This window comes from Chiloscyllium plagiosum, chromosome 2, assembly GCF_004010195.1.
Source record: "Chiloscyllium plagiosum isolate BGI_BamShark_2017 chromosome 2, ASM401019v2, whole genome shotgun sequence".
NCBI lineage: Eukaryota > Metazoa > Chordata > Chondrichthyes > Orectolobiformes > Hemiscylliidae > Chiloscyllium > Chiloscyllium plagiosum.
In genome coordinates this window covers 53,317,090-53,329,568 of record NC_057711.1, presented here as the reverse complement: position 1 = coordinate 53,329,568, position 12,479 = coordinate 53,317,090, and the positions used below count along the sequence as shown (strand labels likewise).

Sequence of the window (12,479 nt, the reverse complement as noted above, 5' to 3'; positions counted from 1 at the left end):
ATGAGAGGCAACTTTATACAGACATACAAAATTCTTATGGGGCTTGACAGGATAGCTATAGAGACATTTTTTCTCCTTGACAGAAAATCTAGTGCCAGAGGGCATATTCTCAGGGTAAAGGGTGACCCACTTAAGGCAGAAATGATGAGCCATTTATCTCTCAGAAAGTAGTGAATCTGTAAAATTCTTTACCACATAAGGCTGTAGAAGTTAAAGGCTGAGATAGGTAGATTTTTAACCTGTGTTGGAATCAAACATTATGCAGGGGATAATGTAGGAAAGTGGAATTGAGAATTATCGCATCAACCATGATCTAATGAATGGCAGAGCAGACTCAATGGGCTGAATGGCCTATTGCTGCTCCCTATGTTATGTAGTTTTATAACATCTAAGCTTCTCATATAATAAATGTCAACCAAATGCATATCCAAATTTAGTTTCAAATTAGAATATTACTTAAATGCATCTTAATTGTAGTTCTTGATGCACAACACTATGATAATTGTTGAGAAGAAACAAGTTTATTTCTGAATGAACATATAACAAATTATTACAGGAAAGAGCTTAATAAGTTCTGGAAGTGATTGATGGGTAGGTGTTTGATCTATCAGGAAATTAAGGTATTTTAAGGAGCAGACAGGAAGTGGAGTTGAAGCTGAAGGCTAGCCATGATCCTATTTAATGGCAGAACAGGTTGAACGCTGTATGACCTACTCCTGTTCTGATTTCTTATGCTCCCAATTGTCATTTGAGTTGAAAGGCAAACATTCTTTCTATCATTCAATCATATATAAAGACACCAAACTGGCTAAGAATCAAGCTGTTTATTCTATTAACAAGCAATCAACCATATAACATTGATGTCAGTGTATATGCTGTATTTTTCACTTTCCTTAACATGGGAATATTTTGTAAACAAATAGAAATCACATTTAAAAAGCATTTGATTAGATTCTGATAAGCAATGCCTGCTAATCCCAAACCTTTTATCAATTTTATTCAAATCAACTAAGCAGTGAGATGAAGTAGAGGAACTGAATTATATGAGAGAGTTGGCTGAAGAAAGCGCTCATGGACCTGATTTAAAGCAATGCAGAAGTATCAGTCAAAATGTTACTTTTAGAGGCCCAAAGTCTAAGTGTGCAATGACCAGTTTCTGTTCAAGAGAACATAATTTAGTTTTGAATATAATTTAAGCACTGTAAACTAAATTTATTTTAAACATTGGCTCAATTGATGAATATAATCTAATTTTTCATAATACAAAATATTCATATAAAAGGTCTTCCAAAGCCACGAATAAATAACAAAATATTCCTTTTACTTTGGACAGATAGTTAATTTATGTGTCACAAACATACACCTCCTGTAACACTGACAGGTATTCATATATACACACACTGGAGAGAGGTAAGCAAAAGCCATGATTTGGTTTTAATATTATCCCACAATTATAGAATAACTTGTTATTACTGTGAGGGCTATGCAGTAATAATATGTTACACGTCAATACATTTGTTTCACTCTTTACAAATTGGTAACAATTGATTTAGCAATGGCAATAATCAGTGACAAGAGATAAATCTCCTATTCAGGAATCACTGAAGTGAGAGGAGAGAATTGAATTGTAAACAAATCCATAATTTGACAATCCATTATGGATTTGCAGTTATATTCAGTAACCAACTTCTGAGGACGTCCAGATTCCTCTCCAGCCACCTAATGTTTTTCTGAATGCTTTCCAGGGCAAGCTGAGTGCATCTTAGCTGGGAGCTATGTTCCTTTATAGAATCAAAAAACAGTTCCACCTGGAAGACAAACAAATTCACTGTTGAGCTGCTTTTATGCACCAAAATACCTATAAATATAGAGTCCATATATTAAAAATGCTAACTTGTTCTTCTCTGTAGATCGTCAGAATGTTACCTGTTTATTGCTGTAATATCTAGGGCAACAATTTTTTATACTTAGTAACCTTGGAAAAAAGAACTGGTAGAGTATCTAGCAAAATAAAATGGAATCAAAATGTCTTAGTAATGTTTGCATTATAAACGGAAGTGTTCAGTGACTTACAATAAGGCTTCTGTAGATTTTGGTGGTGACATGGCACAAAATGCAAATCATGTCTGTGATTCTCATGCACTAGTTAGCAAAATCAACTGCAGTGTCATGGTGAGTTTCTGGGCAGGTATCTGTTTTCGCGAGATGGTACATGGTATGACAGAAAAGAAGAATCAAAAGTAATGGTTTTAAAATATGAATATTTGTTTTCTAAATCAGGAAGACTGAAGACTAGGTTTCGGTCCTTCGACAGGAGGAGAGGGAAGACAGCAGTTATACCCTTCAGGCAACAGACATAGTTTCTTGGATGAAGAGGTCATTATCTGGCAGGTTAGGCTTCTTGGAAGATCGCTGTAACTAAGAGTGAGGTCTGCCATTCCTGGTGAACAAAGCAGACTGCCACAGCATTTCCAGCAGAAAGGAATTAGAATATAGGAACAGGAATGGACCACTGAGCCCCTTCAACCTGTCCTGCCATTAAACTAGATAATATTCTAATCTTATTTACCTGTCTTTGCTTTATACCCAGTGGTACTCTTACCCAATAAAAATCTATTGTTTGCAGTCATAGGAGGCCATTGAGAAGAAACAGAAAGACCCAGAAATGTGAAGGAGTCAATTTTGTATTTTTAAATTTCTCACACTTGTGTGAGGCTTAAAAAGTAAGATCTTAGGTCCAGTGGTAAAGGATGTATGCCTACTATTGGGCTTTCTCCTTCCAGAAGTGTCAGCAGTTCGACAACTTCCCCATAGACCATCTCTAAAGACCTTCTGAAGGTGCTTGTGATCTTTGGCGAGAATGTCAGAAGGATTAGCTAGAGTCATTTCCCGCAGTCGCCTACACATGGCAGGGTTTGGCTTGATAGTAGCAATTCATTACTGGGACAGGAAAATCCACTTCTTAGAGAGATCATGTGGAATATTACAAGCTTATGGAGTGAAAGAGTGTAATAACATTCAGGTGTGTAGTCTGTCACTCCCCCCCTCCCCCTCCCCCCTCTACCTATCCTCACCTCCAAAACAAGCTCACCCTTGAGGGGTGGCTGGGTGCCAACATTAACAGCCTGCCCACTATACATAAGTAAATAATCAAGGTCAATTGTGCTTGTTAAATGCTCAATGAGTGCCTATACTACGCTGCCAATGCCACAATATGGTTGACGTGGATAGTTGCGCAGGAATAAGATTCATAATGGCTTTTTTTTAAAAGTCCTTTAACAGTGGGAAAGAAGGGGAGGATGCTATAGTTGGTGTGTGTCCCTTGCCCAGTATGGGCAGAACTGAGAAATTAACAACTCCTTGCTTCCTTCCAAATGCTCATTCTGTAAAACACAGTCTCCCTTCTCCCCTCCCAGAGTTACCAAAAAAAAATCCAGCACAGTGTCTCCAAGCTTTCTGGGATTTGGGATCCATGTGGCCTTCTTCCAGGTCTGTTTGCAGTCCTGGCAGTGCCTACTATAAAGCTCTGATGCTGAAGGACTGATGAAGCTTCCAGCCATTCAGATCGGTCAGCAGCTCCCAACAACAGGACCTCCACCCAGTGAGGAGCAAAGATCCCATGAGGAGCTTGTTTAGCTTCCAAACGCACTTTGTAACTACTGGGCAGGCCTTCAGCTAGCCACCAATGTCTCTTCTGGAAGGGTGAATCTCTCCACTAATCTTTCTAACCATACAGTCATTCAGAAGGAGATCATTCAGCACATCAAGTCCATACCCGTTCCCTGTGAAGTAATCCAGTCAGTCTCATATTCCTGCTCTGACATTGGAGCCCTGCAAGTTAATTTCCTTCAAATGAGCATCAATTTCAAGATGAAAATAGCCCTGCCCCTCCAACCGCCACCAGGACAGAACCCCACTGGTCCTCACCTACCACCCCACCAATCTCCATGTACAGCGCATCATCTGCCGTCACTTCCGCCACCTCCAAACAGACCCCAGCACCAAGGATATATTTCCCTCCCCTCCCCTACCAGCCTTCCGTACAGACCACTCCCTCCGCCACTCCCTTGTCAGATCCACACCAGCTACCGACCCAACCTCCACTCCCGGCACCTTCCCTTGCAACCGCAGGAGGTGCAACACTTGCGCCCACACCTCCCCCCTCACTTCTCTCCAGAACAGCACAGCAGGTCAGGCAGCATCTAGGGAACAGAAGATTCGACGTTTCGGGCACATGCCCTTCTTCAGGAATGAGCAGAGAGTGTTCAGCAGGAGAAGATAAAAGGTAGGGAGGAGGGACTTGGAGGAGGGGAGTTGGAAGTGGAGGAGATGCGGTGGAGGGCACCGTCGACCACGTCGCCTTCCTGACCTGCAGTCTTCTTGTTGACCTCTCCGCCTCCATCCTACTCCGACCTATCACCCTCACCTTGACCTCTCTCCACCTATCACATTTCCAACGCCCCTCCTCCAAGTCCCTCCTCCCTACCTTTTATCTTCTCCTGCTGAACACTCTCTGCTCATTCCTGAAGAAGGGCCTGTGCCCGAAACGTCGAATCTCCTGTTCCCTGGATGCTGCCTGACCTGCTGTGCTGTTCCAGCAATAAAGTTTCAACCAAGATGAAAATATCAATTGCTTCCACACACGCTATCCTTGTGGGCAGTGACTTCCAGGTAATTACCAAGCACCACATCTCCTTCACACCACCATATGCATGTCAGATCTGTGTCTCCTAGTCTCTCACAAACTGCTGACTGAAAGAGTTGTTCCTTGCCTATCTTGTCTAAGTGAGTCATGAGCTTATAAACCTTTATCAGATCTTTATATTGGTTCAGCATAACGTACTTGCCTTTGTATTCACTGCCTTTATTTGCTATGCCAATGATCCCAAATACTTGACACATCACTGTCTCAATATGTCCCATCACCTTTAAAGATTGATGCACTTGTACTCCCTCGTCCCACCTTTAACATTTAACCAATACTTAAATGCTCGAGTATGATGTCATTATTGTATCTACAGTAAATGCAATTGCAAATCTTTTAATTGAATGTTTAGGTTGGATAAAGTTTAAAATAACAGTATTCTACTCTTTTTGCCAATTTAGTCACACTGGTCACATTTAACAGAAAATATGTGTATAGAGCTCCATCATCCTTCCTCCACCATACAATATTTCCCAAAACTCACAGTAAAGCCCTTACTTCAACAATGATCTGGATATTTTACAGTAAACCTTCTGTATCCACGAAATTGCTGTCTGAACCAAGAAATCAGTAACAACAAAAATCAACATTTGTGGGCAAAAATTGCATATCTCTAATATTTTAATGCACAGCAAACTTTGTTTTAACTGGTACCTTATGAACTGTGATTCTTGATAACCTAATACATACTATAATACTGAAACACTATAAATTTACTGTATTATTGTGATATCCGTGATGCCCGAGTAGTTAGTTAAGGACATGAGTGAGAATGCTCCCTGCAGTAAGTTTTATTTAAGAAAAGTTGCACTATTATTTAAGTGATTTTATAAAATTTAACAGTGATGCTTATACCTCCTGCATTACATTTCCATTACTTAGTGCGTGTTTTAACACTGATTGTGTGGACCTCTTGATCAATGCTACATTCAATTCTGGTCTCCCTGCTATAGGAAGGATATTGTGAAACTTGAAAGTGCTCAGAAAAGATTTACAAGGTTATTGCCAAGATTGGAGGATTTGAGCAAAAGGGAGAGGCTGAATAGGCTGGGGCTATTTTCCCTAGAGCATCGGAGGCTGAGGAATGACTTTAAAGAAGTTTATAAAATCATGAGGGGTATAGACAGGGTAAATAGCCAATGTCTTTTCCCCAGGGTGGCGGAGTTCAAAACTAGCGAACACAGGTTTAAGGTGAGAGGAGAAAGATTTAAAAGGGACCTAAGTGCTAACTTTTTCACACAGAGGGTGGTGTGTGTATGGAATGAGCTGCCAGAGGAGGTATTGGAGGCTGGTACAATTACAATCTTTAAATGGCTTCTGGATGGATATGTGAATAGGAAGTGTTCAAAGGGATACGGGCCAAACACTGGTAAATGGGACTAGATTAAGTTAGGATATCTGTTCGGCATGGACAAATTGGACGGAAAGGTCTGTGTCCGTGCTGTATAGCTCTATGACTCTAACCCAAATGTTTGATAAATTGACACACTCCTGGTTTCATCAGTGCCAGTTAATAAAGGTTTTCTGTATTTTAACCTATTTCTAACAAGCTCGGCACTCACAAATGTAATCATTTGTGAGGGGTTCTCAGAAACTGAACCCCTGAGTACACCACTTTTGAATACGACATACAATTAGTAGCAACTTACAGCTAGTAGGTTGTACTACCAAAGCTAACATGTGGAAAGTGCAGAGCACAGCCTTTCATGACATCACTCTGGGCTTCATTTGACAGCAAGTTAAAGAGATGAAAGGGCAGCATGAAACAACACAAATAGTCCACAATTCTTTTGACTCTGTATATACATATTATGTTATCAGAGATTTTACTGACCTCTTTCAATTCTTCTTTTGATGAAAAGCGAGATGTTGTTCCTAATATAAGCCATCGGACAATAAATGAACCAAGCTGAAATCTGAGATGATATAAATATACATAATATTGGTTTCGGTATAAATGTTTTTAAAAGAAAAATATTCCCTTTTTTAATCTACTATGGCTATATTGCAATGTTGCGAGAAATCTATCAAAATCTTTCAGCTATCTAATTACTCCACTACTAAAATATAGGAATGTGATTGTAGAGATAGAGTTGAAGTTGTTTCTAAATATTTATAATTGAAGTTGATCAAAACACAATGAGTTGAGTAAGTATTATAAGGAAAAAATGATAACACTAATTTGCTGGAATTAAGAGCACGTGATTAAAGAGAGGAAAATATAATACCGCAAATCTATCTTAATGGCTTGGATGCAGGGGAAAAATGTATTATAGCCACATTGTCAAAATAGGTGGGAAAGTAAGTTATATTGAAGAAAGAAGAAATTTTCAGGTAGATTTGGAGAGTTTAGGTGATTGGGCCTAAATTTGGCAGATGAAGTTTACAGTAAACAAGTGTGAGCTTATCCATTTTGGTGAAAGGAATAGAGAGGCAACTTATTATTCAAATGGAGAGAAACTTCAGAATGCTTCAGTGCAGACAGATCTAGATGCCCTTGTGTATGAATCACAAAAAACAATTTGGCACTACAGCAGGTAATAAGGAGGGAAAATGGAATATTGGCATTTATTAATAAAGGAACAGGGCATAAGAGTCAGGAAGTGTTGCTGCACCTGTTCAAAGCATTTGTCAGACTGTACCTGGAGTACTGTGTACAGCTTTTGTCTAGTTAAAGAGGGATGTGGTTGGATTGGAGGCAGTGCAGAGGAGATTCACCAGATTGATTTGAGATAGAGGGTTTGACTTGTGAAGACAGATTGAGCAGTTTAGGTCTATATTCTATGGTGTTTAGATGAATGATAAGAGATATAATTGAGATGTATAAGATACTAAAGAGGATTGACAAAGTAGACAAAGAGAATGTTTCCTCATATGGGGCCATCTCGAGTGAGAGGTCAGAGTTTTACGATAAGGGTTAGCAGATTTAAAATAGAGATGAGAACAAAATTACTTCTCTCACAGGGTAATGGATCTGAGGAATTCACTATTTCAGAACACAGCGGATGCTGAGACACTGAATGATGTTAAGGAGGTGATAGATAAATCTTTAATCATTAATGGATTGAAGGATTATGGAGAACAGGTAGGAAAGCGGAATTGAAGGTGAGGTGAAATCAGCCATGACATACTAACTGGTGGAGCACACTCATGGAGTTGAATTGCATATTCTTGGTTCCTACTTCTTATGCTCTTATAAATTTATCAAAAGCTCAAACAAATTAAACAGAAAAGATATGGATAAGGAATATGCTATGGGTTTAGTAGATATTAGAAATGAGAATACAAAAATAGTCTATGATTTAATTTACTTGATGCAATCTTATTATTCTCTTACACTTTTAAGATACAAACAAGCCATTGGAACAAGTGTAGGTGCATACCTGGAATCTCTTATTAATTATTTATTGATGTGAGCAATATTACTGATGTTGCATATGATAGGCGAATGTTGAGTGGAAACCAAAAGGTTTTATACAGGGAAAATTGGGGAGTACAAACTAAAACATTCAAACTGTACTAAAAAGTCAAATGTAAACAATCAATAGTTACACTATTTCTTTCTACACTGACACTGTTCAAGATTGTTTATGTTAGCTTCAAATTACAATTCCGAACAGAATTAGCACAATGCATTTATGCAAATTACGTTTTCTTCATTGCAGTATCAGTATTACCCATAATTCATCATGTTTACTGGCACTCAAAAACTAAGAACAATTGATAGTATGTGAACCAATTTTAAGAGAGAGATTCATATGTTTTGTCAGTTAAGGGTGTCAAGTGATGTGATACAAAGGTGGTTAAATAGATTTGAGGTACCCATCAGCTTTCATCATCTCAAACTGTTTTGGCTGAAGGACTTTTTATCAAATTGGTTAGTAATCACTGAGCTTCCCCTTCAAAATTATAATGTTATGTACTACTCTGAAATAGAGTGTTGCCTGAGAAATGTTTTGTTAATGCTTTTAACAGAACAGATGTTTATTTATAGATATTAATGGATGGGTGTATCTACTTCTCACTGCCAATTTTATCATAGAGAGTGGCATCAAGAGAAAGGGAGAGAGTCAGAGCCCACAGCACAGAAACATGGAGTACACAAGGACACATAAAGCACAGGGACACACTGTCTGGAACTCACTGCCTGTAAAGGTGGTAGCGGCAGTAATCCTTATAACATTTAAAAAATATTTACATATGCACTTATGATGTCAAGGCAGAGAAGGCAAAGGTCAAAGTACTAAAGAATGGGATCAGAATAGTCAGGTGGTTGTTTTTGACCTGCATGGGCTCAATGGGACAAAAGGCCTTTATCTGTGCTGTTGACACGGTATGGCACACCTTCAGCTTTCACTCACCTGACTTACTCTTGACCACAATGCAACTAACAGTTAAACCCAACAGATGCCTGTCAAGACCTTTTGCTATAAATTCTGTGTCTTATGGTCCTGTTCCACAATCACCTGATGAAGAGGCAGCACCTCAAAAGCTAGTGCTTCCAAATAAACCTGTTGGACTATACCCTGATGTTGTGTGATATTTAACTTTGTCCCCACTGGCACCTCCACATCAATTGTTGACATTGTGAAAGATCTCAGTGAGCTCCAAGAGAGCTGTGGGTCCAATGTGAAAAATCACAGGTCTGAGTGGGAATACTAGGAATAAAAACTGCAAAGATACTAACTTCTCTATTAACTTGTTCCAGTTCTTCTTCACAAAATTCCAGGCAAGGAATTGTCCAGATGGGTTCCTGCTCACTCCTAAAACAATATGGGCAAGATTCTGCAACTTGATGATATCTCCTTGCATGCCAAGTTCCAACAGGCTGTTGATGACAGGAAGAAACACATAATGGATCTATTATACAAAATGTTACAATCTTTTATTCAGAGAACCATCTTCCATTTCAATGTTGCAATTTTTATATCTATTATGCACATGATGAATTTCAAGCTGTACCTTTTTTACACTATGTCTTTACTAGAATATGCACATATACAATGAACTAACAACTATCCTACTTCTGGTAATCTGACGAAAAGCATATAGGTTACATCACATAGGAGGCCATTCAGCTCACTAATTCCACACCAGTTCTCAGTAATTTATTCAGTTTAGCAGTTCACTGCCAGCTATTACTCTAGTTATACTGCCCAGCTATTTACTCATAATGCTGAGTTTTTTAAAAAAAAACAGAGAATTACCCAAGTCGACTTTAAAAAATAGAATAGTCTATCTAAACCACTCTCGGACAGTGCATTCATTTCTTTCACTCCTTCATGGGATGTGGGCATTTCTGGCTGAGCCAGCATTTATTGCTGATTCCTAACTGGCCTTGAGAAGGTGGTAGTGAGCTTTCTTCTTGAACTACAGTAGTCCAACAGCTGTAAATTGACCTACAATGCTATTAGGGAGGGAATTCCAGAGTTTTGGCCCAGAGACAGTGAAGGAATGGTCCAAGTCAGGATGGTGAGTGTCTTTGAGAGCAAGTGTGGTATTCCTATGTATCTGCTGCCCTTGTACTTCTAGACAGTTACAGTTGTGGGTTTGGAAAATTGTGTCAAAGGAATCTTGGTGAAATTATGCATTCCATCTTGTAAATGGTACACATTGTTGCTACTGAATGTTGGTAGTGGACGGAGTGAATGTTTGTGGCTGTGGTGCCATTGAAGCCAGCTGCTTTGTCTCGGATGGTTTCAAAGCTTCTTGAGTGTTGTTGGAACTGCATACATCGAGGCAAGTGGGGAATATTCCATCATACTTCTAACTCATAGCTTGTTGATTAAATGATTGACAGGGTCTAGGGAGTGTGTTACTTGCTGTAGGATTTTAAGCTCCGACCTGCTCCTGCTAGCTACAGCATTTATATAGATAATCCAATTTAGCTCCCAGGATGTTGATATTGGTGGTGCCATTGAATGGCAACTGCTGATGGCCAGATTTTCTCCTGCTGGACATGGTCCTGTTCCACAACCACCTGATGAAGAGTTGGCACTTGTGTGGCATGAAAGATACTTGCCACTTGTCAGCTCAACCCTAGATATTGTCCAAAGTCTTGCAGCATTTAGATATGAACTGCTGTGTCTGCATAGCATTGAACATTGTGCAAACATCAGTGAATATTCCCACTTCAGACATTTTGATGAAAGGAAGGTCATTGATGAAACAGGTGAAGATTGCTAGGCCTAGAAATCCACTGAGGAATTATATATGCTTGTGGTGCAGTGGTAGTGCCCCTTGGCATCAATTTCCAAGGAGGGTGCCTGTAAACAGGGAAGTGGCTTGAAGTGTGTATACTTCAATGCAAGAAGTATACGAAATAAGGTGGGTGAACTTGCAGCGTGGGTTGGTACCTGGGACTTCGATGTTGTGGCTATTACGGAGACATGGCTAGAACAGGGACAGGATTGGCTGGTGCAGGTTCCAGGATTTAAATGTTTGAGTGGGGAGGGGGGGGGGGGTAAAAGAGGGGGAGGTGTGGCATTGCTTGTCAAAGATAGTATTACAGAGGTGGAAAGGACGATGGATGAGGACTTGCCATCTGAGGTAGTCTGGGCTGAGGTTAGGAATAGGAAAGGTGAGCTCACCCTGTTAGGAGTTTTTTACAGGCCTCCTAACAGTCCTAGAAACGTAGAAGAAAGGATTGCGAGGATGATTCAAGAGAAGAGTGAAAGTAATAGGGTGGTTGTTATGGGGGACTTTAACTTTCCTGATATTGATTGGGAAAGCTATAGCTCAAGTTCGTTAGATGGGTCAGTGTTTGTTCAATGTGTGCAGGAGAGTTTCCTGACACAATATGTAGACAGGCCAACAAGAGGTGAGGCCATACTGGATTTGGTTCTGGGTAACGAACCAGGCCAGGTGTTAGAATTAGAGGTAGGGGAGCACTTTGGGGACAGTGACCACAATTCGGTGACCTTTACTCTAGTGATGGAGAGGGATAAGTGTGCACTACAGGGCAAGAGTTATAGATGGGGGCAGGGAAATTATGATGCTGGGAGGCATGACTGAGGATGTGTGGCCTGGAAAAGTAAGCTTCAAGGCAAGGGTGTAATTGATATGTGGAGCTTGTCCAAGGAGCAACTATTGAGTGTCCTTGATAACTATGTACCTGTCAGGCAGGGAGGAAAGGGTCGTGTGAGGGAGCCGTGGTTTAATAAGGAATTGGAATCCCTTGTTAAATGGAAGAGGGCGGCCTATCTCAAGATGAGACGTGAAGGTACAATTGGGGCGATTGAGAGTTATAAGGAAGCCAGGAAGGACCTGAAGAGAGAGCTAAAAGCAGAAAGGAGGGGACATGAAAGGTCCTTAGTAGATAGGATTAGGGAAAACCCTAAGGCTTTCTATAGGTATGTTAGGAATAAAAGAATGACTAGGGTAGGAATAGGTCCAGTCAAGGATAGTAGGGGGAAGTTGCGTGTGGAGGCGGAAGAGATTGGGGAGACACTGAATGAATACTTTTCTTCAGTATTCACTCAGGAACAGGGCATTGTTGTCGATGAGAATACTGAGGAACAAATAAGTAGAATGGATGGCTTTGAGGTATGTAGAGAAGAGGTGTTGGAAATCCTGGAAAAGGTGAAAATAGATAAGTCCCCTGGGCCTGATGGCATTTATCCTAGGATTCTCTGGGAAGCAAGGGAGAAGATTGCAGAGCCATTGGCCTTGATTTTTATGTCCTCTTTGTCTACAGGAGTAGTCCCAGAAGACTGGAGGATAGCAAATGTGGCTCCCTTGTTCAAAAAGGGGAGTAGGGATAACCCTAGCAACT

The 12,479-nt window shown here is 40.1% G+C and overlaps 1 protein-coding gene across 1 annotated transcript in view; it reads right to left on the bottom strand.

Moving 5' to 3' along the window:
- Nucleotides 1–809: 809 nt before the first annotated feature.
- The window catches only part of erap2 (endoplasmic reticulum aminopeptidase 2), a 66,968-nt gene continuing 55,298 nt past the window's right edge, over nucleotides 810–12,479 (bottom strand). Inside the window, exons 16-18 of the mRNA XM_043709791.1 lie at nucleotides 9,393–9,533; nucleotides 6,540–6,621; nucleotides 810–1,808 (exon numbers count right to left, since the gene is read on the bottom strand). Of these exons, the coding sequence (XP_043565726.1) occupies nucleotides 1,656–1,808; nucleotides 6,540–6,621; nucleotides 9,393–9,533 (376 nt within the window). The 3' untranslated portion in view covers nucleotides 810–1,655. The remainder of the gene's footprint in view (nucleotides 1,809–6,539; nucleotides 6,622–9,392; nucleotides 9,534–12,479) is intronic.